This window comes from Gopherus flavomarginatus, chromosome 1 (genome assembly GCF_025201925.1).
Source record: "Gopherus flavomarginatus isolate rGopFla2 chromosome 1, rGopFla2.mat.asm, whole genome shotgun sequence".
Lineage (NCBI taxonomy): Eukaryota > Metazoa > Chordata > Testudines > Testudinidae > Gopherus > Gopherus flavomarginatus.
Window position 1 is genome coordinate 350704699 of NC_066617.1, and position 27686 is coordinate 350732384.

The 27686-nt window shown below is 44.6% G+C and overlaps 2 protein-coding genes across 4 annotated transcripts in view; both read right to left on the minus strand.

Annotated features, from left to right (window-relative positions):
• Nucleotides 1-11745, minus strand: part of TMEM135 (transmembrane protein 135) — a 417387-nt gene extending 405642 nt beyond the window's left edge. For 2 of the 3 annotated variants that reach the window (XM_050941850.1, XM_050941841.1), the window contains exon 1: nt 11487-11744. In XM_050941850.1, the coding sequence (XP_050797807.1) occupies nt 11487-11627 (141 nt within the window). In that variant the 5' untranslated portion in view covers nt 11628-11744. Of the gene's footprint in view, nt 1-11486 lie in introns of all 3 variants that reach the window. The other variant, XM_050941833.1, reaches the window with a different exon arrangement.
• LOC127045523 (uncharacterized) overlaps nt 2913-27686 on the minus strand; it is a 67791-nt gene continuing 43017 nt past the window's right edge. The window contains exon 2 of the mRNA XM_050941665.1: nt 2913-2928. The gene's annotated coding sequence lies outside the window, so the exon portion shown is untranslated. The remainder of the gene's footprint in view (nt 2929-27686) is intronic.

Consider the following 27686-nt stretch of genomic DNA (forward strand, 5'->3'; position numbering starts at 1 on the left):
GGGAAACTGCTGTGATTTCATATGCACCAATTCCAGAGTCTCATCACTTCAGCATAGAGGAAGGGTGATCTTGCTCCATTAATGATTTATATAAAACATACATGACATGTTATCTGTCATGATCTTCATGTATTTGCCCCTGATCAACAGCATAAAATGAAAACAGGCATTCCTGAATGCCCAGAGTTCCAGCAAGATGATGTGTAGAGTGGGCTCAGAAGAAGATCACCTATCTTGAGCAGTAAGTGTGTCTAGATGAGCTCCTCATCCGAACAGGGATGCATTTGTTATTACTATCGTCAGAGATGGTTGAGCAAACGAGACTCCTGTGCAAACACTGTGAGGGGACTTTTTCACAACCATGGGCATCAAGAGTAGTTTGTACAAGCTGTGTTTGCTTGGTGAATAAACAGTTATGAGTCACTTGTGTGAGGTAGCACATAAGCAGCTACCCCTTTCCCCCGTCCCCATGTGTCCCTGTATCTCTACTTCCATTCAGCCCTTGCCCCAGTCTGTGACACCCCTCCTAGCAGTCTCATGTGCCCCACGCTGTACATCCCCCCCATATCCTGTGCCTCCTGACCTGGCACAACAGGCAGGGTGCTGTGAAAAAGGCAGCCTCCTCTCTTCCCTATCCACAGCTGGGATTGCCCGGGAGCCAGTGCTCTCTGTTCTGGCACCACAGCAGCCTCTGGCGAAAGGCGTAAGTGCAGCACCTTTCCGGCAGAATGTATTTTCTGCAGGGGAAAAATTCTATATGTCACATGAATTCTGTGTGTGCACAGTGGTGCAGAATTCCCCCAGGAGAAAGGGTTCTTAAAACTGAACTTCTCAAAATTACAGTAGGCACCGTGCATAAGTTGTTCTATGATGCACCACATGCAAAGTGATATCCAATGCATTGAAGGCACCAGAATGTGAACAGACGGCAACTACAATAGAATCTCAGAGCTACAGACACCTCAGAAATGGAGGTTGTTTGTAACCCTGAAATGTTCGTAACTCTAATCAAGATGTTGCGGGATGCTCCTCAGGGTGGACTGCTCAGAGAGAGGGCCCACCTCTATGCCTGCGAACTTCAGTGTCTTCATCTCCTACCTGTAAGTGGCTGCCCAGTGAGTGGGATGTTCACAGGCAGCTGGTTCTAACCCCCTGGCTGCAAGGGTGATGAGTGAGGCACTGTGGTGTCAGTGGGTACGCAGTGCAGGCTGTGGCCTTTAAAACTGAGCTGTTCCTCCAGAGCGCAACATCCAGGCAGGAGCTTGGGCTCCCGCTCCAGCAGCAACACTTGAGGCCAGGTTCCTGCAGGAACTCAGGAAGTTTCTTTTCTGGAGGGGGCGAGGGACTGCACCCGTGGCTTACAGAAAAGCTGCAGACCCCAACACTGTTCCTACTCTGCCTGCTCAGGGGCCCACAGCTGTGCCTGTGAAACTCAGTGTCTTCACCTCCAACCTGTAAGTGACTGCCCCCCATGTGGCAAGTAGGGGGTGGGTTAGGGACAGGCATCCCAGATGTGCCTACCTTTAAGATGCAATACAGGCACGGTAAAGTATTTGCTACTTTGGGGTGGAGGTGGGGGGGGAAGAGAGGTGGTGTCTGCTACTGTCTGATTGCTTACTTATGGTTCCACATGGTGTCCAGTTGACCAGTCAGTCCGTAACTCTGGTAGCTTGTATCTTTGAGGTTCTACTGTACTTCTTCACATAGTTTCATAATATGATTGTTTTCCCTCCAATCAGAAAAAAATGGTTCATAAAAATTATCACTGATAATACTGGTATTCAAAAAAGTCTAGATTCTACTGTACTGTCACATGGAACAGAAGGCAAAGTTACAAAGCAGTTAATGCCTGTTTGTAACCTTCCTCATCCTCTGGCCTCAAACTACCTCCAGATGTCACATCTCCTTGCCCATGAACTCTTTCTTCCTCCCTGCTTTAGTCCTTAATAGGATCATTCTGAAAAAAAGGTTTCAGCTTTGCCCATTGGAGCCCTGTCTACACTAGAAAGTTTTGCTGCCAACAACATAGCTCAGCAATCGGTGCACCAGAGCTAGCACTGAAAATGATACAAAGTTGCCCAAACCTCAAAGACTGTTTATGAAATCACAGTAAAGATCGTTTGTTCTTGTCTACACTTGTAGTAATGCTATACATGGTTTGGTCCTGTCTACACTTCTGCACTGGTTCAGCAGCACCCTCCTGCAGATATTCACTACAAGTAACAAGAAAATTTCTGCCTGTTGAAGAGTTTAGGTCATTAAAAACTTGACAACAATTAGGCAACTGGTGTGCGGAGACCACAGCCTATCACACTGAGCAAAACTGTCTCATTGTTTCCTTGTATTCCCCTGCCAGTATGTCTGCTCTTGTCTTACACTTAGATTGTAAGCTCATTGGGGCACGATCTGTCTTTTTGTTCTGTCTGTACAGAGTCTAGCACTATGGCATCCTAGTTGTGACTGGGGCTCCTAGGCACTACAATGATACAAATAATAAGTTATCCATCATTAGTGCTTTCTCCTTCTCCTCTAACACAAGACTATTTTGTAATTATACTTTTTATTCAGACATTTTGCAAAGTGCTTTCTAAATGTATATTTATCTACATACACCATGAAAAACAATTATTTCTACCCCCACAGTAATTCAGCCACCTCTGGGATGAAACACAGAAGGTGTTTACCAACAGTTTAGAAGAGGAAGTGAAGAATACTTTAGCTAAATGAAATTGCAAGATTAAATTCTGTCTACCATAATCAATTATGTAAATGAAATTTTAATCATGACACTAGCTAACACTACTGCTTTTGAAGAAATGCACCACAAAAATTTCAAATGTTCACACAGAGCAATCAGAATTTTTTTTTTTTAAGTCTGTCATTCAGGAGACCTATATACAGCAAAAACAGCAAAGAATCCTGCGGCACCTTATAGACTAACAGACGTTTTGGAGCATGAGCTTTCGTGGGTGAATACCCACTTCGTCGGATGCATGGCCACCCACGAAAGCTCATGCTCCAAAACGTCTGTTAGTCTATAAGGTGCCACAGGATTCTTTGCTGGTTTTACAGATCCAGACTAACACGGCTACCCCTCTGATACTACATACCGCAAGTGGACAAAAGTTCATGATATCCACACTAAAAAACTGAAGGGTTAAAATAGACCTTCCTATAATCTGAACCTATAGCTCCAGAGGCCTACATGTTTCAAACCTGATACTTCAACTACCTAAGGTCCTCCTTTCCAGCTTTACATTTTTTAAGTGAAGGAGTCTAAAAAAATCATTTTCTCCTCAGTCTGTTTGCATTCTTAGGAAGTAGGCCAACTATTAACGACTCAAAATACAAAAATACACTTTCATATTCTGTTCTCGCTTTCCATTTTTAATTACTAAATCTTATTTATTTACTGGGCCTCATTTACACTGGACTTTTGTGAGTCATGTTATTTGGTCATATTTTCTTGGGCACTCAGGAGGCCTTTAGTCATGAGCATCTTTAAATTAAAACATTATAATAAAACTTATTCCAGCCTTTTTAGCACTACTGTCAACTAACCATTTTGCACTTTTTCCTATAACACCTTCCTTCTGAAGATAGCAAAGTGAATGACAAGTATTAAAGAACAAAGCCTTACAATGACGCTGGTAACAGAGGTATAATAGAATACTGGGAGTCAAAGACACCAGCCATCTACTGTTGCCTCTTCCATTATATCACATTCTGTTTCCAGTATTCAAACAAGAGTTCTGTATTCAACAGACACGCTCCTGACCATCAGCAATACCTTACAAGCAAATACTAAATACTCTTAAATGTTACAGTTCAGATGCTTTATAGGAACAGCTAAATTAGAATTACATTTTTAAAAGATAACATGTCTACATAGCACTGGCAGCACTTGTACATATGGCTAGCACCATTTCAAACACTAACAGAGTTAGGGTGACCAGATGTCCCGATTTTACAGGGACAGTCCTGATTTTGGGGGCTTTTTCTTATATAGGCACCTATTACCCCCCACCCCATCCCGATTTTTTACACTTGCTATCTGGTCACTCTAAACAGAGTACGAAGAGTAGGACCAGCACAGACAGGTCTGTGATGTTTCAACAAACTGGAGCATGGTTTTAATAGCATTAGCAGTAATGGATCGATATCTAGTCTCCTGAAAGCATTATTTTTGGGCTGCTCTTTCATAGCTATCCCTGGCTTTTGAGATAGTCATTGCCCACAAGAAAAATCAAAATGTGCCCACTCAGGATTATTATTGGGAAATCGGGAAAGGATCGCAGATCCAGCAGTCAATGAGTTCACCAGCATTCAACAGTGTCTGTCTGCTCAGAGATTCCTTAGCTGCTCAAGTCAGTGGAAAAATAGAGCATCTAAAAAATGCCCACTATTTTGGGGACAGTTCGGTACCTCCTTTAAGTTGTCTCTGGTTAGCCAATCTGTCAACAGAAAGTCAGTTGCTGTAGCTGTTTCTACTCTAAGATTGTTGCCTTGTTTATACTTGACACTCTTTGGAGCTCTGAGGTTTGGTATCATTACATCTGCTGCAAAAAAAAAAAACTCTAGACTTTTCTAAGTAATAATTTAAACTTTTACAGAATTTTTTTAGTATCTCAAAGTGTTTTACAAGTATTAATTATCATGCCTCATGCCACTAATTCCACAAGTTTGGTCTCATGTGGATTAGTATACCCATATTATATATGGGAAAATTGAGGCACACAAAGGTGAAATGATTTACTCAAGGTCACAGTGGCAGGCTGAATAGAAGACTCAAAAAACCTGATTCCACAGATCACTGTTGACCAATAGACACACTATTATATTCTCTTACATCCACTCACGTTTTTCTTAAGCCCAACTGAAATCAAGACAGGATATCCAAACACACTTAGAAAACAACAGTTTAGGACAAATACTGAACTAAGTTTTTAAAATGACTACTTCTTTCCACAGAAAAGGATATACTATTGAGTAAATTTAATATTCAAATTATAAATGACAAATTCACATAATTCAGTTTACTTATTCACAAATTCAATCTACTCCACTTTCTGATGTATAATATGCTTCTGCTATAAAAACGTGAGGCAAATTAAAATACCTTTATTTTATCCTGGTTTCATTAAATGAAAGAATATCTCTAGTTGGGGGAGAAACCTCTATAGCGCCAGTAAACTTGGCAGGTCAAGGATTTAATGAAAACTGTGCGGCAAGAAAGGAGACTACACCACTACCTCAATATAACACCACCCGATAAAACACAAATTTGGATATCACGTGGTAAAGCAGTGTTCCCGGGGGGAGGAGGGGCACTCCAGTGGATCAAAGCAAGCTCAATATAACACGGTTTCACCTATAATGCGGTAAGATTTTTTAGCTCCCAAGGACAGCGTTATATCAAGGTAGAGGTGTATTTAGCTTTAAACATCACCTTTCATGTTCAAGTTATCTAGAAACAGTTTACAAAGTAGCAAGTTAAATACATGTGATCCACTAAGGTGTAAGCAAACTGAGCCGCTATTCAGCACTCAGCAGTTCACAGTTTTGGATATTTGGATCCATTGCTGTGACAAAGAGAAAGGATTTAGAATCTTACTCAGTATAACAGCATTTATTCATTACTCTTCAAAAAAAGGTTCCGTGAGATCTTTAGCTTGCAGTTATGTAACGTTTGATCCAAGAGGTGCATGCTTCTTAATATTATACTTCTGATTAGGGCTTGTCTACGCTACAGATTTTTTTCTACTGATGCAGTTGGCCCAAAAATACCAAATGTAAACAAGCCCTGTGTTTTATAGGTTTCCTTGAAAAGGGTAAAAGGTGATATTCTGATTTTGCAACTGGCCTTGTATTTGAAGAAAAACATAACTTTTCATATTTAATTTTTTTTTCTTAGCTAAAAATTTTAAACCACATCACTAAAATTAGCAAAGAGTCCTGTGGCACCTTATAGACTAACAGACGTTTTGGAGCATGAGCTTTCGTTGGTGAATACTCACTTCATCGGATACATATCCGACGAAGTGGGTATTCACCCACGAAAGCTCATGCTCCAAAACGTCTGTTAGGCCACGTCCAGACTAGGGTATTAAAATCGATTTTAGATACGCAACTTCAGCTACGTGAATAACGTAGCTGAAGTCGAATTTCTAAAATCGAGGTACTCACCCGTCGAGACGGCACGGCATCGATGTCCGCGGCTCTCCGTGTCAATTCCGGAACTCCGTTCGGGTTGATGGAGTTCCGAAATCGATGTAAGCGCGCTTGGGGATCGATACATCGCGTCCAGACTAGACGCGATATATCGGTCCCCGAGCAATCGATTTTAACCCGCCGATGTCGTGGGTTAGTCTGGACGTGGGCTTAGTCTGGATCTGTAAAAGCAGCAAAGAGTCCTGTGGCACCTTATAGACTAACACGGCTACCCCTCTGATACTCATCACTAAAATTATTATTTATGTAGCTTTCAAATTGTAGATATAATTGAAGAGAAAAATTCTGCCTCACTCAAACTGAGTGGAAGTAAGCAAAAAATACCAGTGAATGTAGAGCTCCTCTTGGCTTGTAGGTTTAGTCACACTCTGACTACCAAAGGTCTGACCTTGAAAGGAGCTGATTCAGAATTCCTATTGACTTCACTGAAAACTGTGATGCATTAGACACATCAAATTCACGCACGACTAGCATGTGTATTGGTAAATGGTTTCCTTTGGGTACTCTGCAGACGGTTTGAGCAGCCAGCTTTAGAGGGGGGTTGCAGTGCAGGACGGGTTATGGGGTGCTGGCTCTGAGAAGGGGCTCAGGGCTGAGGGTTTAGGAGGGGGGTCAGGGTGCAGGCACAGGGCTCGTGGTTGGAGTGCAGCCTTGCACCAGGCAGCACTTATCTCCAGCGGCTCCTGGTTGCTAGTGTAGTGTGGCTGCCACTAAGGCAGGCTCCCTGCCAACTCTAGCCCCACGCCGCTCTAAGAAGAGGCCAATGTGCCCCTGCGGCCCCTGGAGGGGGGGTGCAGCATATGGCTCTGCACGCTGTCCCTCTCTGCAAGCACTGCCCCCGCAGCTCCCATTGGCCACAGCTACCCGTTCCCGGCCAATGGGACCTGCGGGGGCAGTACTTGCAGGCAGCAGCAGCACATGGCAGGAGATCCCTGGCCCCCCACCCTGAGGGCCACCATCTTAGCGGCAGCTCCACTGTGCAGCCAGATTGCGATCGACCAGTTGGTGACCACTGATCTAGGGCTTCAAGTGGTAGTTGGGCCCGCCAAAAGTTGTATGAGTTGCCATTTTGCTATGCACAAGTTGCACTGGAGCCCATGTTTGGTGGAATTTTCGAAGACAATCATTCAAATTTAACAGGTGCTCAAAGCTGAGCAAAAGCACCCTGTAGATGTAAATTGTTCTTTTTATTTATGATGGAGGTCTGGACATGCAGTATAAAAGCAGTCTATTTTCAAATCCCTTTGTAGAGTGGCCAGATCCACAGGACTGGGAACAAGGAGAAGTTTTGGGGAAGATGGCACAGGGAATGAGGGGGACAAGAGGAAGACAACTATTCCGATCCAAAAACAAACACCATAATTACAGAAATGAGGTCCCTCAATGATGAGTTACTAAACAAACATTTAAAAACCCTTCCTACCAATACAGAGAAGACACTTTGTATTCTGGATGTAAATTGGGTAAATAACGCAGGGAGCAATGGCAGGCCATAGGAATCATAGCAAGGATTGGATAAGCATCTCAGAAGCTATTTGTGCCTACATGAGCTTCTAAATGTATGTGTCAGGAAGACCCACTGAGAATTACCAAGTAAACAGACAACAAAGTAAGGACATTACAATTAAAAGTACTATTTATTTTGAAAAACTGCAGTTTAGGGGCAGTTACTTTTAATACTTAATGTTTATCCAGCATCTTTTTGTTCTGTGTTTGTCCAAGGCCTCATGCAACAGGGTGCTGCTCCACGATTAGAGCTCCTAGACACTACAATAATGCAAATAACAGACACCAACAAGGCTCATCATAACAACAGAGTTATATGAATATTGATAGCTTTACTTATATAGCTGATTTTAGGTATACTGACTGTCAAATATACTCCTTAAATGATGCTGTCAATTTACTGTAGGTCAATGGCAAAGGTTTTCCAAAATTAACTGAAGCAAAGCTAAAGACAGTTGGAACACTAAGCTTGCAGGCTTATTTTTACCTGAAGTACATTTAAGCATTTTACATGGGTGTGTAAAAAAATATCAGGACTGCTTAACAATATAAAAAGACTGTTTTGGGCCAACATTTCACTTACAAATAATTTAAATCAAATGCTGGCTACATTTAATTGGCTCAGTCAGTCTCCATAATTGACAGAGAGGTGGGCAAAGATTTCAGAAGTGTAAGCTGTAGATGTTACAAATTGGGACTATGGCTCACAACGGTCCTCAAATGTGTTCATTTCCGTACCACTGGCCTCTGGCCAGTCACTCTCTCCTTGTCTGTTCACTCTAATTTACTCCCACACAACTTTTGGAAGATTAAATGTTAAGTTAGGTAAGCGGAGATAACTAATTAACTTGTGGCACCAGAGAAGCAGACAAACAGAGACAATTACATGCTTGGCAGAGAACAAGGCCAGGCATGTAAATTTCTACTGCTGTGAAGAGGACGTGGCCTAAAGCAGCACTGGAAACAGCACTTTACCCACTGATGAAATTAAGAATATGAAACAGAAGCTGTAAACACATAGAACAGGAGGAACTTAAAGTTAGAATACATAAAATGTAGAATTTGATTTTTCTTCACAGAATTTGGATTTTTTATACTCATTGCTGTGAGTTGTTCAAACAAAGATCCAGGTCCTGCAAACACCTCACACATGCGCTTCACTTTACTCACAAGTGGTACACCCCACTGAAGCTAATGAGATCATTCACATGGGTAAAGTTAAGCATGGTAAACAAAAATAACAAGGTTGTGTAAAGACTGGTGTGCGAATTTCTCTCTATGGAACAACAAACTTTAACTCAGAAGCAAGCCTGTTACCATTTTCATTCAATGAGTGCTGTTACAATTCAGGGTTCAGATGTGCCATAAGTCTTACTCATTTTGTATTCTCCTTAAGATCTTCAAGATTCCCTCTCTTGTAAGAAAGGATTAAAATACTTTGTGCAATCCTATCTTTAAGCTGGTATTTTCAAAGGAACCTAAGTGGGTTAGGTGCCCAACATCCATTAAATGGGTGCCTAATCTATTTGCTCTCCTTTGACAATCCATGCTTAACACATTGTCAGCCTGACTATCCTCTTAATTTTAAAAATGCAGTTTCCACTGATTCCAGTGGGAGCTGCACAGATGCTATTGACAGAATGATCAACACCCTAAATTTTCTCTTTTAACCTGTCACCACTTGAAACAGCATACAAATCTTGTAAATTTCAATCTCTCTCCTGCCAAATGAAATATCACTATTCACCTAGTCAAATTAGGAAAATATCTCATCAGGCCTCACAAGCTACTGCTGGGAAGGTGAAGATACATCTTGCGTAACATATTTTATACACACACACACACACACACACACACACTCTTCTGCACATGTTCCCCAGGATCAGGGTCGGCTCTACAGTTTTCGCCACCCCAAGCAGTGCACCAAATTCCCTGTGCCTTTAGGGCGGCAGGCGCATTTCCGCGGCAGCGGCAATTCGGCTGCAGCTTCTATGTTTAGCTGAAGCCGGCCCTGACAGCTAAACATAGAAGCTGCTCCTGAATTGCCACCACCACGGAAATGCGCCTGCCGCCCTAAGAGTACATGGACTGCCCCCGCCGTCTGCGGCGGCAATTCGGCGGGCTGCTTGGGGACAAAACAACAGGGACTGCCGCCCCTTACGGAATGCCGCCCCAAGCACCAGCTTGGAATGCTGGTGCCTGGAGCTAACCCTGCCCAGGATACAGAGGCCTGTAAATTACATAGTTCAAGGTAGGATATGTATACTTAAAATGAGGAATACAAACTTTTGATGGAAGCAAAGGAGAGGTAAGCAAGAGGCAAGCATGTAACTTCCTGAGGAAAAAAAATGTACTTAGAAAGAAACAGCTAATACCTCCCAAAGTGGAGGAAAGGTGGGAGAGAATATCTCCAGTCAAGCAGGGAGGACATATCCCAGATACCCCAAAGACGTACAGGGTGCAGAGAAAGGGAGGCAGGATGCTCATCCCAGATGCATTCCAAAATAAGGAGTAACATACCTTAATCTTACAAGAGAATTCATCCCAGAAGCCTCCCTATCTAACAAGACCCCTACACATATAGTTTCCTCTTTGGGGAAGGAGTATCTCAAGCACTGGGAATGGTGCCCAATTTCCCCAAAGTCACCCCATGCCCAACACCCTTACCTCACCCAGATAGGTATCCCCTCACAAGACAGAGATACCACCATTGTTCTCTACCTACTCCCTATAGGATCTCCTGATCCTCTCTCCTAGTAAAGGATGCTGTAATCCCCAGTGCCCTGCATCCATGTTCCCCTCACTGTCCCTGAAAGTCAAGGCCTTTCTTCCTCCCTCCTCCTCCTCCTCCAACAGAACTCACCCTGGTGACCTCCTCCTGTCCCAGTGGCCCTCCCATCTCCCCTGTCCCATTCAGGGCTCACCAGACACAGGATGCTTTGTCCCCTTCTGCCTCCACCCCTTGTCCTGATCCTCTCCACCCTACTCAATGTCATCCCCCTAATTCCTGCCATGGGCCTGCCCAACCTCCCCCCACAGCCCCTGCCCATCTCCTCCCCTACCCCCCACATTCTCCACACACACACAGACCCTGCCCACCCCCCACATTCTCCCCCCCACAGCCCCTGCCCACCCCCCATATTCTCCATACACACACACAGCCCCTGCCCATCCCCCACATTCTCCATACATACACACAGCCCCTGCCCCCCCGCATTCTCCCCCCACAGTCCCTGCCCATCCCCATTTTCTACACACACACACAGCTGCTGCCCATCACCCACATTCTCCCCCCTCAGCCCCTGCCCATCCCCATATTCTCCATACACACACACAGCCCCTGCCCATCCCCCACATTCTCCATACATACACACAGCCCCTGCCCATCCCCCACATTCTCCCCCCCCACAGCCCCTGCCCATCCCCATTTTCTACACACACACACAGCCCCTGCCCATCCCCCACATTCTCCATACATACACACAGCCCCTGCCCATCCCCCACATTCTCCCCCCCACAGCCCCTGCCCATCCCCATATTCTCCATACATACACACAGCCCCTGCCCATCCCCCACATTCTCCATACATACACACAGCCCCTGCCCCCCCGCATTCTCCCCCCCACAGCCCCTGCCCATCCCCATTTTCTCCACACACACACACACAGCCCCTGCCCATCCCCCACATTCTCCCCCCCACAGCCCCTGCCCATCCCCCGGTCCCGGCCCTCCCCCGGGGCCGGGCTCACCAGGTAGAGGGTGCCGTAGATGCGCAGGGACTCGGCCAGCGCCCCGTGGGTGATGTGCAGGAAGGCCCGGCCGCAGTGCGGGTGCCAGGTGTGCCCGATCTCATAGCAGTTGTGGGGGATGGACTTGCTCAGCGCCGCCATCTTGCCGCTCTCCTGCGACCGCCGGGGAGGGGGCGCCGCGGCACCACGAACGCGGGGGAAAGGTCGCGCGGGCAGCTCGCGCGTCCGGGGTTACTCGCGGCCAAACCCGCCCCCAGCGCGGCTCGCGTGAGGGCTGCGGCCAATCAGCGCGTCCCGCGCCCGGGCCGGATGAGCAGAACGCGACTCAGCCCTTGTGTTCCCCGGGGCTGGCAGCCACCCGGCCTGCCCCGGCGGGAGGTGGAGCCAGGGGGGCAGCGAGCCCCGCATGGGTGCGTGCTCTGTGAATGCGGGCCGGATGGGGAGCTCCGTGCACGGGCGGGGTGGAGCGGGCCGGATGGGGAGCTCCGTGCATGGCAGGGGTGGAGCGGGCCGGATGGGGAGCTCCGTGCATGGCAGGGGTGGAGCGGGCTGGATGGGGAGCTCCGTGCATGGCAGGGGTGGAGCGGGCTGGATGGGGAGCTCCGTGCATGGGAGGGTGGAGCGGTCTGGATGGGGAGCTCCGTGCATGGCAGGGGTGGAGTGGGCTGGATGGGGAGCTCCGTGCATGGGAGGGTGGAGCGGTCTGGATGGGGAGCTCCGTGCATGGCAGGGGTGGAGCGGGCCGGATGGGGAGCTCCGTGCATGGCAGGGGTGGAGCGGTCTGGATGGGGAGCTCCGTGCATGGGAGGGTGGAGCGGTCTGGATGGGGAGATCCGTGCATGGGAGGGGTGGAGTGGACAGGGCTGGATGGGGAACTCCGTGCATGGCAGGGGTGGAGTGAACAGGGCCGGATGGGGAGCTCTGGGCCTGGGGCGGGGGGTGGGGGAGGTGGAGCGGGCTGGATGGGGAACTCCGTGCATGGCAGGGGTGGAGTGAACAGGGCTGGATGGGGAGCTCCGTGCATGGGAGGGGTGGAGTGAACAGGGCTGGATGGGGAGCTCTGGGCCTGGGGCAGGGGGGTGGGGGAGGTGGAGCGGGCTGGATGGGGAACTCCGTGCATGGCAGGGGTGGAGTGAACAGGGCCGGATGGGGAGCTCTGGGCCTGGGGCGGGGGGTGGGGGAGGTGGAGCGGGCTGGATGGGGAACTCCGTGCATGGCAGGGGTGGAGTGAACAGGGCCGGATGGGGAGCTCTGGGCCTGGGGCGGGGGGTGGGGGAGGTGGAGCGGGCTGGATGGGGAACTCCGTGCATGGGAGGGGTGGAGTGAACAGGGCTGGATGGGGAGCTCTGGGCCTGGGGCAGGGGGGTGGAGCGGGCTGGATGGGGAGCTCGGGGCCAGGGGCGGAGGAGGTGGAGCAGGCTGGATGAGGAGGTGGAGCTAGTATAACTTGTGTCACTCAGAACTGTGGAAGAAAACCCATCCTCTAAGTGACTTATGTTACACCAAGAAAAGCATCAACATGGACCGTGCTATACTGCCGCTTGTAAGCTCGCTAGTGGAGACATGCTTCATACCGAATTAACCCCGAGTACCGACTGTTATGTTGGTGGGTCTACTTCTTCTGTCAACATAGCTGCCATAAGGAAAGTGTGGGTTTGGGTGGTATCCACAAAGGGATCTCCCCTTTAAGAAATGCTACACTGTATGTAAAGTGATGGAAGCTCTCTGCTGAGGTCAGAGAAGCCAATTTTCAAGACTACAGGCTCCATGGTATTCCTGCCCAAATCTGTCATGTGGAGCAGTGTCCCTCTAGAAAGCAAAGTTGCTGGCGATGCCCCATTGACCTATATTTCTCACTTTAAACATAGCATTTTGCTATACCCCACTACTTGCTTAAGTCCTGGAGACAGTCTTCTGCTGCCATTTTATGGTCTCTGTCACTTCCTCTCCATTATTAATGATGAAGAGTACTCCAGCTTTTCCACCTTGATGTACTGGTTCCAGTTCTGTACTCAATATTTAATTGTTTTCTGATCCTAACCAATTATTCTGCTTTGTTTAGTTGCTTGTTTTGGGATTCCCTCCCACCCCACCCTGTAAGAAGACTGAGAGCTATCTTCTGTCCTGCAGCAGGTGTGGTCACATGAGTCTCCCTCAGCCTTCTCCTGAATCTGTAACAGGACTGTTTGTGGTCAGTGGGAGTCTCTCTCTCTGGTCCTTGCCACCAGCAATATCCTGCCATTGTCAATGTTTTTTTACTAATAAAGTGGGAGATCAAGTCTCAAAAACACTTATCACTAACAAGGCTGCAGATTACCAAAGTGCTGTGCAAACATCAGCTAATTAGGCTCTCCACCTTTGGAGATCAAAGTTTTCTCTGAGGTGTCAGCCGAAGGACATTCTATTTAACAATAATTTTGCTTATGCTGCTATGTTTTATATTTTCCATATACCTCGCCCTTTTTTTACAAAAAAAAAAAAAAGATAATATCAGTAGTGATAAAAGCAGTACCTTTCAAGTTTAGGGTTTTATCTGCCAAATCCTGAATTTGGAGTAATTAAGAATCCAGAGGCAAGTTAGAGAATAGTTCAGTGTAATAAGAACCTAACAAGCCAGAGAACTGCCTACCTCCGGAGGCTCACCAGCAAGGTATCAAATGTCAACACTCAGCCAATGAAACATTAAGAAGCATTACATCATCGGAACAAACTCTTTGGCTGATCCCAACCTTGGCTTCAGCAGCTCTTTCAGACTTCTGTGGACTGGACCTAAGTTTCCTCTGCATACAAGGCTCATAGCTCACATTCATTATATTAATGACTCCTGTCCACCTCTCTGAACTAAGTTTAAACATGGTAGCATTTGAAGGATATAAATGCTTCTCTTGGACAAGAGGCGTATTCTTAAAGAGCTCCATCCCCAGTATCTCTCTTTAAATCAGATATCCTGATTTCCTCAGCTCATCCATGATCCTGAACTCTGTCCTTCATATCTTCCCTCTCTGCAAATCAGCCTGTCACCACTTATGCAATTTTCCCCATGTCCTATCCAACTGTGATTTCATTCACATCCCTATCCAAGCCTTCATCTTCTTCTCCAGTAACTATTGCAGCTCCTTTATATCTGGCCTTCAAATCCCGCCTGTGCAGTGGTGTGGGGAACACATTCTTCACTTTGCCCCCTACCCCGTGCAAAAATCAAATCAGAAGAAGGCCACAGCAGGAGCTGGACAGAAAACAGGCCCCAGGGTGAGATAGGAAGAAAACCTCCCTTTCCATAAAATAACCCAAGGGATCAGTAAAATTTCAATACCCCCATCAAAGTATAGAGTTGGGACAGTTCCAGAGAGAGAAAATAACTCCTTTATCCCATAGTCAACTTCCAGGCCCTTCTTAGGGAGACGTGGAATCTCATTTAGCAGGTTGCGAGCAGTTTTTACAGTCCCAAATAATTCCTGCAAATTATCCATTTATCTGGCACCAACCTCCCACCATCTCTTCCAGCACGTTTCCTATTGCAAGAGCTGTTGACTTGGTAGCACCTACCATCAAGAAAAAACATCTTCCTTTCTGCCTATTTTTTTAATATTCAGAGAGCACCAACAGAGTGCATGTAATCACACCTGGGAGAGTAGTTGCACCACACCATCATGAATGGGAAGGGAAGTGGTCTGCAAGGCAGCTGTGGGCCATGCCAGAAAAGTTTGAGAATTACAGTACCCTATTTAATTTAATACTAATGGTTTGTTTTACCCTTCCCCATGATTTTTCATTGTCAATGAACTGTAGGATGTTGTACTGAAAACACAGAACCACGTTATAGATGGCCGGATATTTTGGCCCATGGATAGGGAAGGGCCAAGACTTTTGGTATCAGGAAGGTGTAGGAGGCATTTTGGGTTTGTGGAATAAGCTGGATGTTAAAGTGCTCAGCAGTGAAATACTATACAATGTTGATACTGAAATTTGCATATTCTGCTTTCAAAGTTAATAGAGGCGACTGGGTCAGTTCATGCTACTCAGAGCTATTGACAATGGCTGTTTTCAGATTCAAGGGCTTGTCTACATGGGAAGCTTACACCGGTATAAGCTAAGGCCAGGTCTACACTCATAGTGTTTAGCCAATATAATTGTGGTTGGAAGTGTGAAAAACATCACATACACCCAAACCAGCATAGCTCAGCCAGCAAACCCCTCTATGTAAAGGCAACTTATACCAGCAAAAGAGTTCTTTTGTCAGTATAATTTGTGTCATTTGGGGATGTGGCTTAACTAGACCAGCAGATATAAGCTGTTTCTCCATTAGAAAAGCCATTGTAATGTAGACTACCCAGACACTACAGATTTCTGCCGGCAAAGCTGTGTCAGTTAGGGGAGTGAAGAGGTGTGATCTGTGACTGACACAGCAGTGCCAGAAGTAGTCCCTAGTGTGGATGCAATTATACCAGCAAAGCAGCATTTTTACTAGTTGTGTTGCTGTATGATTGAAATATGACCATTTATATCGTTGGATTTGCCACTGTTAGACTGTTGCAATGTATTTCGTACAAAGTGTGTCATGTAAGGTATCAATGGAAAAGTTATGTTTGGCTAAATAAGATTATCCTGTTTTAAATCCATGTACCCTCACTGTATCTGAAGTTATTTACATCTGGTCTAGCCAGCCCATTCAAGCTGGATGTCCCATTAAGGACACTTCACTCTAACAATGGGCCATGGAAAAAATTCATTCCACCCAGATAGCTCTTCCTATGGACGCCTCTGCGTGGATATGGGTAATGGCTGCCCCCCTGTGAGTCATCAAGCCATGGCGGACATGTGATATGCTTGTGTGACCCCATACCCCATCTTGTACCAGTAACTTTCCACAAATTAGGCTGTGAGCTTTGTTTGAAACTGTAAATTTCCAGGCACATGGCTCCATCTTGCCTCTCTACTGCCCTAATTTTCTGGACTGTGGATTTACAGCTAAAAGGAGCATATTGAACTATGGACTGAGGACCTTCCAGTCTTTCGGAAGTTACCAGAGAGACTTTACAAGCCAGTAGTCTATAACATCACTGCTACAAACGTGATATAAGGACATTGCAATTATTGTATGTATATGAACTATTAACTCTCTTCTTTCTTTTCTTTTCTTTTATTAATAAATCTTCAGATTTTAATTACTAAAGGATTGGCATCAGTGTGATTATTGGGTAAGATCTGAGTTAGATATTGGTCCGGCCCAGTGGCTGATCTCTTGAGATTGGAAGGATCCTATATGTGATGAAATTGGTTTTCAGTAACCACTCATCATAGAGTCTAGTGTCTGGGTGGGAAGACAAAGGCTGGAATGCCTAAGGAGACTGCATTTTTTTACTTCTTGTTAATCAGTGTGGTGAGACAGAAGTTTATTTTTGCTACTGGCTTGGTATAATCTAATGATAGACTAACCACATGACTGGGATGAATCTGCCCTATTTTTCAGCAGTTTGTCCTGAATCTGGCATTCTCAGCTGTGACCCACTGAGGCATGGTGACACTGATACAGCTTGTTTCGCTCGTGGGGGTCGATTCACTATACTAGTACAAACCACAGCTTTGCAGGCGTGTTTGCATCCAAACTCGGAGCACTTTGCCAGTATAGTACACTGGTATTCCTAAAAGGTATAGTAGTGTAGATATGGCCTAAGGTGTCCATTTTAACCAGTATAGGGATATAACCTCCTATCATAACCTAGTCCCAGATTTGGACCTTAGCGTCCAAAATGTGGGGGTTAGCATGAAAACCTCCAAGCTTAGTTACCAGCTTGGACCTGGTAAAGCTGCCACCACCCAAAAAATTAGAGTGTTTTGGGGCACTCTGGTCCCCCCAAAACCTTCCCTGGGGACCCCAAGACCCAAATCCCTTGAGTCTCACAACAAAGGGAAATAAACCTTTTCCCTTCCCCCCTCCAGGTGTTCCTGGAGAGAGACACAGAAGTAAACTCCGTGGATCTAAACAGAGGGATTCCACCCTCTTTATTTCCAGTCCTGGAAACACAAGCACTTCCCTCTTCACCCAGAGGGAATGCAAAGTCAGGCTAGTAAATCTAATGCACACAGATTTCCCCCGACTTCTTCCTCCCACCAATTCCCTGGTGAGCTGCAGACTCAATTCCCTGGAGTTCCCCACTAAAGAAAAACTCCAACAGGTCTTAAAAGAAAGCTTTATATAAAAAGAAAGAAAAATACATAAAAAATGGTCTCTCTGTATCAAGGTGACAAATACAGGGTCATTTGCTTAAAAGAATATTGAATAAACAGCCTTATTCAAAAAGAATACAATTCAAAGCACTCCAGCAACTATATCCATGTAAATACAAAAGAAAACAATAGAAACCTTACTATATGGTACTTACAACTTGGAAATAGAAGATTAGAAAGCAGGAAACAGAAATCACTTCTCATAGCTGAGAGAGTACAGGCAGAAAACCCAAGAACAAAGGACCCACACACAAACTTCCCTCCACCCAGATCCGAAAAAGTCCTGTTTCCTGATTGGTCCTCTGGTCAGGTGTTTCAGATCACTTCTTTCCAGGTGAAAGAGACGTTAACCCTTAGCTATCTGTTTATGACACCTCCTTTATGGACACTCTCATTCAAGTATAAGAGGACCTTTTTCAGTTTATCTTATGTCATTTGAGGGAGAGAGGGGAGTTAAGCTAAATTGAAAAAAATAAGACTGGAATAAGACTGTTTGTACAATGGTCTATACTGGTTTAAATATAATGATATAAGTGGTAAAATTTTCCTGTATAGACAAGCCCCCAGGAACACAGCACTGCATTGATCTGTACTCTTCACATTCACAAACAAAAGAGCTAGGAACTTCAGATTTGGGTGGTTTTGTTAGTGAAATGGTTGAGCACAGTTCTGAGACTAAGGGTGGGTTCTGTGGCAAATTGATCAGCTACAGAATTGTGGCGTACATTGGGTCCTGTTTATATCATATTCTTAATAGGACAAAGACTAAACAAACTGTAGTTGTGTTGCACAGCTCTCTTCCAGCTGGGCTGGCAATTTGAAGAGACTCTCTAGTAGTTTTCTTTCCCTGACAGGGCAGGTGGCTGTGTGGGGGAAGTTAAGACTCTCTCTTGAGCCTGTAACAGTTGGGCTGGTAGTGTGAAGGATTCTGCATGCCTCTTCAGTGTCTGGAGCTGAGGCTGTGAAGTTTTCTGGCTAGGAGCTCTGGAGGCAATAGTACTCTAGCTAATTGAATCAAAATTAGATGAGGAAAGAGAGGAATGAGATAATCCAAAAGAAGAACTGAATTTAGCATGAGGTTTTGAATTCCAAATGTATGGGGGCCTGGGAGTCCTTCCATGGAAACATTTTTAAATGTTGAATCAATCTGGAAGTATTTTAAGTAAGAAGAAATATGACACCCTTGCCTCTTTTCTCTTGCAATGCTTTCAAACTTGGGGTCTTTTCTGTTTTGTATTTGTTTTTCTACCTTGGATTAGGTGATTTAGGTCTTCCCAATTATACATGCTCAGTTCAGAGCCTGAATTGGCTCTTCTGGGGGTAGCTCCTCTTGCCTTTAACTGATGAGAGATGCTGGTTTTAGCAGAATGGTTTCTCAATCTTATCTTCCCTTTCTGTCTGTTTCCTCTTCTCCAGTTCTTCTGTTATCATCTCTGTTTGTTTCTCCTTTTATGATGTTCTCTCCCCAACTCCAGTGTCTTTCCACTTACCCTTTAAAATGCTTGGAGATCCTGACATGAAAGATTGTATGAGTGCTATGCGTATGGTTTGGGGCCAAATTCATCCCTGATGTTACTCCACTGAAGTAATTTGATATATGCATGTGTGTGTGTGTATACACATGTGTAAAATAGGGCAGACTCACCCTAATCTTGTGGTTAGTCTATCATTAGATTATACCAGGCCAGTAGCAAAAATAAACTTCTGTCTCACCACATTGGTTAACAAGAAGTAAAAAAATGCAGTCTCCTTAGGCATTCCAGCCTTTGTCTCCCCACCCAGACACTGGACACTATGATGAGTGGTTATTGAAAACCAATTTCATCACATATAGGATCCTTCCAATCTCAAGAGATCAGTCACTTAGCCAGGTCAATATATAACTCAGCACTTACTTATAATCACACTGCTGCTAATCTTCAGTAAGCAACAAACTAATAAAAAAAGAAAAGATGTCTTAGTCTTGTCCTGAAAGATGGTAAAGACATAATCTGTAGAATGAGGGGAGAGCATTCCAGAGGAGAGCTGCAGGCCCTCAAAAGAGAAGGCCTGGAATTCCATCCTATCTATGTACATACCTAGGGACAGTCAACTTCACCTACCTGTTTCTTGTCAGGACCACAGTACATTATTGTGACAGCTATGTAGGAAACAAATAGCAAGCTGATAATAAAGGAAACCATTTCTGTTTGCACCTATCCTGATAGTCTCTAATGCTTGGGAAGTCAGTGGAAGTTAACTGAACTGTGTTTTTACAGATTTTTCTCCAGGGAAATAGGGACTCCTTAAGATAGAAATTTCAGCCTTCACCCTGAAATCCCTCTAGTCTAGATTATGTGTGTAAACCTGTTCACATTATTTGAGCATCTTTTCTTGGTTGCTTGCAATTGTGCATGTTACTCGTTCATTTTTTAGTAGGGAATGATCTCAAAATACCCTTGTGTCTGCTTATATTTAAAAGGTAAGGGAATTAACTGGAACGTTTCCCGTTTTCCAGATGTAATATTTTCCATAAATACGGGGTGAACTGTGGGATAATATCATGTGAACATTTTGAGTCACACAGTAATATCCTGCAGTTTGTAGAAACCTGGATTTTTTCCAAAAATAAATTTGTAGTCTTTCTTACAGGGATACTGTATTTAATAACAAGAAAACAGAGTCATAGCGCTAGCCACACTTACCAAGACATGATATTGGGTCAGTTTTATACCTGCTGTAATTCTATTGGCTTCAATAAAGTTGCACACAACTGAATCTGACCTATTAAGATTATGTGCTATTGGTCCAGTAGCTAGTATCTTTCTCTTAATCACTTGGCTAGATTGAACCATAAAGTCGTTAATTAACAATGAAGTTCAACCTTGGATAAATAGTAAAGGACAGTGTGATGTATGCCATCACAAGAGAAGCCTGGGGCAGGAATTGTGACCTAGAGTGTCACAACTTCTCCTTTGACCCTTTCTTCCGCCAAAGGAAGTAGTTTACTGCAGCCATGAAAAGGATGCAGGTTACTTCCTCCCTTGTACTAGCTAAGCTCTGCTGGATACTCTACTCGACCCACCTGCTTGGTGGGGCAGTGTCCTTGCCATATTTGATACTCCCTCCCTCTGGCCAATACTCTGTCTTTGCTTTATTCAGATACCTCCTAAAAACCCACTTCTACAGCATCACCTACTAAAGATGAACTTGTTCTATGATGGAAAGAAGTGTACCACCAAGATGCATGTCCAATCTGCCAAATCTGAATAACCTCATAATCGTATCTGTGGTGCCATGTCCTTCTTCCATACTCGCCTTTCCTCTATTTGTTTTATGAAGTTAATCATTTAGAGCCAGATGGTGACCTGCCATGCACGTCCCCAACACTCTTTGATTCCCGTGCACTGGCGGGTAGTAGCTCAGGTGGCGACAGTAGTCATCATGCGGCCACAACATTCATCCTCTCACCATCCATAATGTGAGTGGGAAGGACAGAGCTTCAGCTCCATCCACAACCTGCTGATCAGCACAGCTGCATAGTCATGCCAGGGGACATAGGCTGTGCCAGGTGTACTCCCCAAAGCAGGGGAGAGAGAACCAGCAGAGGGAATCTTTGAGTCACAATTTGTTTCCCAGTCTGCTTTTGCGGCAGTGCTACAACTTCTTTCTTTGATTCCTGACCACCAGCTCAGCAGCGACAGTGGGGCCAAGTGAAGTCTTTGGACCACTTTCTGTCTTGTACCAGCTTCACAAGCATTGTTCATCTTTAAACCTTTTTGTTCTATGTCCTCCTTCACCATGTCTACTCAGTGCCTCCTCAGTATACTTTTCGGGTCCATTTTTTACACAGATCCACAACACAGCAGTCTTTTAATCTTCTGCAACAGCACAATTTCTTGCCCAAGATGTTTTCTTTAATTTTTAATTTTTTTCTGCAATCTTGATGCTCTCAATATTCCCCTCAGCTAGTTCATTTCTGTACTTCATTGGCTTTCCTCATACTCCAACACTCCAACCCATACAGTAGTATCAGCACAGCAGTTGTCTCAAATGTCTTTAGCTTTCCAGATATTGCAGGGTTTTCCAAATGCAGTAGCAGCTAACAGGATTCTTCTTATGTCATATCTTCGCAGTTCACATTCTTTGACACTAGTCTTCCAATGTACATGCAGTTTTCCACTTGTTCTAGTTCTTTGTCACTAACTTTGATCTTTACCTCTTCCTCTTGTCTTCCAGTTGCCATAATTTATGTCCTGTCCCTACTGATCTTCAGTCCAAATTTTTTGTTTTCCCAGACTCTCTTCCTTGTCAGTTGTTCTCTGTACATGCTCCTTGGGCAATGCTATAAGGTCAATATCATCTGTGTCTGAGGGTACGTCTACTCTACAAAATTAGGTTGATTTTATAGAAGTCAGTCTTTAGAAATAGATTTTATACAGTTGACTGTGTACGTCCCCACTAAGCATATTAAGTCAGCAGCGTGCGTCCTCAGTACCGTGGCTGGCATCAACTCACAGAGCGGTGCACTGTGGGTAGCTATCTCACATTTCCCACAGTCTCCGCTGCCTATTAGAATTCTGGGTTAAGCTCCCAATGCCTGATGGGGCAAAAATATTGTCGCGGATGGTTTGGGGTACATGTTGTCAGTCTCCTCTCCCTCCTTCCCTCAGTGAAAGCAACGGCAGACAATCTTTTCATGCCTTTTTTCCTGGGTTACCCGTGCAGATGCCATAGCATGGCAAGGATGGAGCCCTGTAGTGTAGTTGGAATCCCACCTTGTGGGGGGTATTGAGTCCAGGGTGATGAAAAAGTCCTGGCTGCCAGGGAGAACAGATTCACCGCTTGCCTGCTGTGCATTCTCCTCCTCCTCCTCCTCTTCCTCATCCACAAAATCCTCCCTGTTACGTGAGACTCCTCCCTTGCAGGTGTTCACAGACAGTGGTGTGGTAGTGATAAGGTCACCCTCTAGAATGCCATGCAGCTAATCATAGAAGCGGCATGTATGGGACTCTGACCCAGAGCGACCATTCTCCTCCTTTGTCTCGGTAGGCTTTCCTGAGCTCCTAAACTTTCACGTGGCACTGCTGTGTGTGTCCCTGTTGTAGCCCCTGTCCACCATGCCTTGTGCGATTTTGACATATATATTAGCATTTCTTCTTTTTGATCGAAGTTTGGCTTGCACAGATTCTTCTCCGATCCAGTGTGTCCCTTTCGGTCCATGCTGGAGCTCATTTGTGGTTCTGGAGGGACTGCGGGGTCACCTATGCTGCTGAGCTTGCCACGCTGACCAAACAGGAAATTCTGGCTAGTGCATCGGAGTTCAAAGTGCTGTCCAGAGCAGTCACACTGGAGCACTCTAGAATAGCTCCCGGAGTCCAATATGGTCGAATTTCATCTTCACGTCCCCAAATTTGACCCAGCAAGGTTGATTTTAGCACTACTCCCCTCGCCGGGGAGGAGTACAGAAGTCGGTTTTAAGAGCCCTTTAGGTCGACAGAACAGGGTTGGTTATGTAGATGCATTCATTTTAAAATCAACCTAACGCAACTATATTCGACCTAACCCTGTAGTGTAGACCAGGGCTAAAGTTATTCTCTGTCCTCCCATACAACATCACTCATCTCATTTCACCTCTTGATGCTACCGTCAGTACTGCTACCAGTACCAAATTGAACAAATCTGGTGATATCATGCATCCTTGTCTCAATTCTGTGGTTGTCCATCGGCTTCTTGTCTGCTCTCACCAACTTGCGGTAGCCATTCTCTATCAGCTTAATCAGTTGGTTGGGGATGCCAGATATTTTCAAGACATTCCACAACCCTTTTGCCAAATGCTATCACAAACCAGGTTGATGTCTACAAAGTTATTGTAACAGGTTTGGTAGTGTTCTATGTACTTCTCTAATATGTCTTATCACAAATAACTGATCTATTGTACTTCCATCCTGTTCCTCTGCAAGCACCACTTCCATGTACCTCTTCATTTTCCTAGCACAACATGTTGCCCCAAACATAGGGCTCATAGCAAAGCTGTGATTGAGCCCTTAAACTGTAACCTCATAGCACCTAGACTCTTCTGTATCTGTTACCTGTTAAGTGCCTAGCCCACTTGTAGCAGCTGTAAAATAATAATAACTTTCAGAATGCAAGATCTAGGCCTAATGCTGGACCAGAAGAAGGCCAGCTGAGGGACAAAGACAAGCAGTCATGAAAAAGAGGTAAAGTATTTACACCACGGGAAATAAAAGCTAAGATTTTTTTTTTCATGGGTGCCTAAAGTTAGTCTCTTAAATCTGTATTCAGGTACTTTAAAGTGCTGAGCACCCATTTGAAGTTCATTTCAGCTGGTGGGTGTTCAGCACCTTAGAAAAATAAGGCTGCTGATTTAGGGTTAAATTGTCAAAAGGACCTAGTGATTCAGTGCCTTAACTTTAGCACGTCCAATTAGACATTACAATGACTTTGTACTCAACTCGCACACAGTCCGTAAAGAGGCCTGATCTTAAGAAAGTACCAAGCATGTATCCTTTGAGTGTAAATGAAGCAAAAATCAAGGAAAGAAGTGGAAACAGCCTGGCAAAAACTCTCACTAGAACTGCTTCTAACTGTATCCACCTTCAATGAATAAAAATTCCTTTTTCAACGCCCATGGCTCCTCCGCGTGGAACATTTCTTCACTGTGTGCTTAGCATTGATGCAGCATTTTAAATTTCAAATGACTTTCAGCAGTCAGCCAGGTTCTGATCTTATTTACACAAGTAAATATGGACTTCAGCAGTCACAACTGGTGTAACTGACATCAGAAGGGTTTTGAAGCCTTAAGAGAGTTAAGTGCCCAAATCCCATTCAATGTGAGTTGGGCACCTTAATTCTCTTGTTTGAATCCCATCCTTGAAGTATTAGGTTACCTTGTCAATTCCCTTTGCTGAAACAGGATTGTCCCCTGTAGTATATTTTCTAGTGCTTTGCCTATTTTTAAATATAACTGAAATGCATCATGGACTGGGACTGTAAGCATGAAGCATGAGCTCCTGGGTTCTAATTCTTGGTTTGCCATAAACTTGGTTAGTGGACTTAGCCAAGCCCCTTAGCCCAATTGTGCCTGTATAAAACAGGAATAACAATGCTTATCTCACAGGCATGTCCCATAGATTAGTTAGTTAAATGTTTGTCCAGCTCTTTGTATATGTTAAGTGCTATGAATTATTGTTATTAAACAACTTAGGTGACTGGGCTTCCATCACTCTCTGAGAGAGGGTATTTCATAGTCTAACAGATCTCACTGTCAGGTGGGTTTTCCTGATATTTGATGTAAATTTTCCTGACATTTTTATAGCATTTTTCAGCCAAAGAACCCAAAGCATTCTGTAAACTTCACAAACTAGGGAATGAAATGAACAGAAAACATGCTGCTTTGGCCATCATTCCAGGGTGTATGGAAGGGGTATGGAGGGGACATGGTATCACTTTTCCACCACCATCCTCTGCCACCTCCTTCCATGGAAGCCCCTCCATGCATATTCAGTGTATTTGGCACTCTCTTTTATTTGATAAGGGAGAGGAGCAGTGGGATTGTTTTATGTATATTCTTGCTCTGCTTTATCGAAATCCCATGAAGGAGACTTTTGATCCAGGAATCAGTGCTATCTGTAGAACAAAGTCCTGATATCTGTGGGTCTGTGGTTCATGGGTCTTGTACAGTGAAGCCGCATTCCCCCAGTGAGATGATTCAATGGAAGTTCAAGGATATCGATTCAGTTCTGAGTCAGAAAGTGACTTCTCGGAGGCAGGACTGTCTTTTACTGAATCACCAATACCACTTCCAGCAGTCCCTCCTGCAAACCTCTTCTCATATACTTTACTTGACGTGACAGAGGAGTACTCGCTGGACTCATGATTTTGAATCCTGGCAAGCCTGGCTCATTCTTTCCTAATTCTGAGGTAGATACAGTGAGTTCGATGCTGCATGTGAGCCTTTCAGAAAAGACCTTAAAACTGAAGTCCTGTCAGATTTGCAAGGAAGGAGTTCTTAAGTGGAGGGGGTTGCCCTGTTTTTATGGTCAAAATCTCCCTTAGTCCCCACTTCTGTGCTGCACTTAGAGATTAGCTGCATTTTAGTGGCACAGGGAATGATTCCAGTATGTATTTCAAGACTAATTCTCCCTTGCTTTGCCCTGTCAGCTTCAAAAGAAGAGAGACCTTTGTACCCTGGCATATTCCATAGGTGATTGCTCCATATGTGGAATTATTGCATGTTCCCCCTCTGTTCAACTGTGCAGTGATTTCATCCTCTCATACAGTATCATTGCCCGTTGTAGCCTGCAAATTCCATCTTTGGCTAATAAGAGGCTTTGTCGCTTGATCTGTACGTTTTGGTTGAAACCCAGATTTCTTTGTTTTTGTATTCACATTTTTCACAAGCTTAAAAAAAATGTGGGGTCAAAATAATCACCTGAACATCTCGCATTATTTCGACCACCCAGGAACTGAAGTACCATGGTAATACCAGTTCTCATGTTATTTTGGCCCCATGAAAGACTCCCCAAGGAATTAAAAATGCCTCTGAACAATACAAAGGTAAATACTAGAATTCACATACACATTTACTATTTTCTAACCTCCTGTATAGGTCTAACGGTTATTAGAGGAATTGTCAGGCTACAACTATAAATGATACTGTTTCAAAATGAGAGATGATTCTACACTCAATTGTGTCTGATGCAGCAATAATATTATCTTACAATTGTGCATTTCCTGACAAAATGCTTTACGTTACGAGGACGCCAGAGTGATGAGCACTAGATCAAAAGCTAAAATACAGACAGATGGCAGATTATAGGCCTGATTCTTTACAGAATTGCACCTCGTGTAATTAGCTGTTTGTGCTAGGTGAGCACAAAGTCATCATAAAATAACTCCCCAAGGTACCCACCCTATCAAGCATCAGACCCTCTCTGCTAGATTGTTTTTAAAAGGGGGAAGGGGTAATAGAAAATGTTTATTGGTTTTATATATTTTTTTAATTGGGGGGGGGAGAGGGGGTTTATTAATTTTTTGTGCTCTGCTTTAAGCCCCAGGCTGGTGGTGGGCAGAGCAAAGACCAGTCAGTTACCTCTTTGTCTGCTCTTGTACCTGTCCTGAATGGGCAATTAGGGTACCAGACAAAGATGAAAGCAGCTGAATACCTCCTCACCTGCTCTGGAACCTGTCTTGAATGGGAGTGGAGGCACTAAGCAAAGTTGCTCTTGGCAGCAAGTTGAGGCCAATACTCTGAACTGTCAGAGGTAGACAGGCATGTCTGAATGGCTGACAGAATTAGCACAGCTGCAGCTCCTGTACTTCCTTTCTGTCCTAGCACCAATAACTGTTCAAAACAAACTGTTTTAGCCAGATTCTTTTACCAGACTTGTCTGGAGCTAGGGCAGTTACAAGGCATGTGGAATGCTTGTGACACATTCAGAGCACTTTTGTGAACACAGAGGGATACACATGGGACTACAAAGTGTTACCACCAACATTTCAAGTGCTTGAACGAGTTTTGCAAAGGCCAAAAGTCTCTAGCACAGAAAGGCCTTCAGTGGGTGTAACAGTGACCTTAAGATTAATTTACCAATTTCAATGCAAATTATATGTTGCCCCAAAACTGGTCAAACCAGTCCTATGCAGAACCTAGCATCAAGTCTAAGGTTTTGTCTTCACACAAAAATTCTGCCATTTTTATATTTTATATTATACCAGAAAATTTAAGTTGCTCAGCCCCCTAGCATGGACTGAGTGATATTGGTATAAGGCACTGTTGTGGAAAATCGACCACACTGTTGAATTTAGATCAGACAGCCCAAGGTTCTTTTATTTCATACAAGCATATATGCAGGGAGAGACAGCATAGACTCCACGCAAGAGGCTGGCTGCTCTACATATTACAAATTTTACCAAGCTTATAAAGGTTAAAAACGCAAAACGTAGCACGCTGGTTATACATGTTATTTG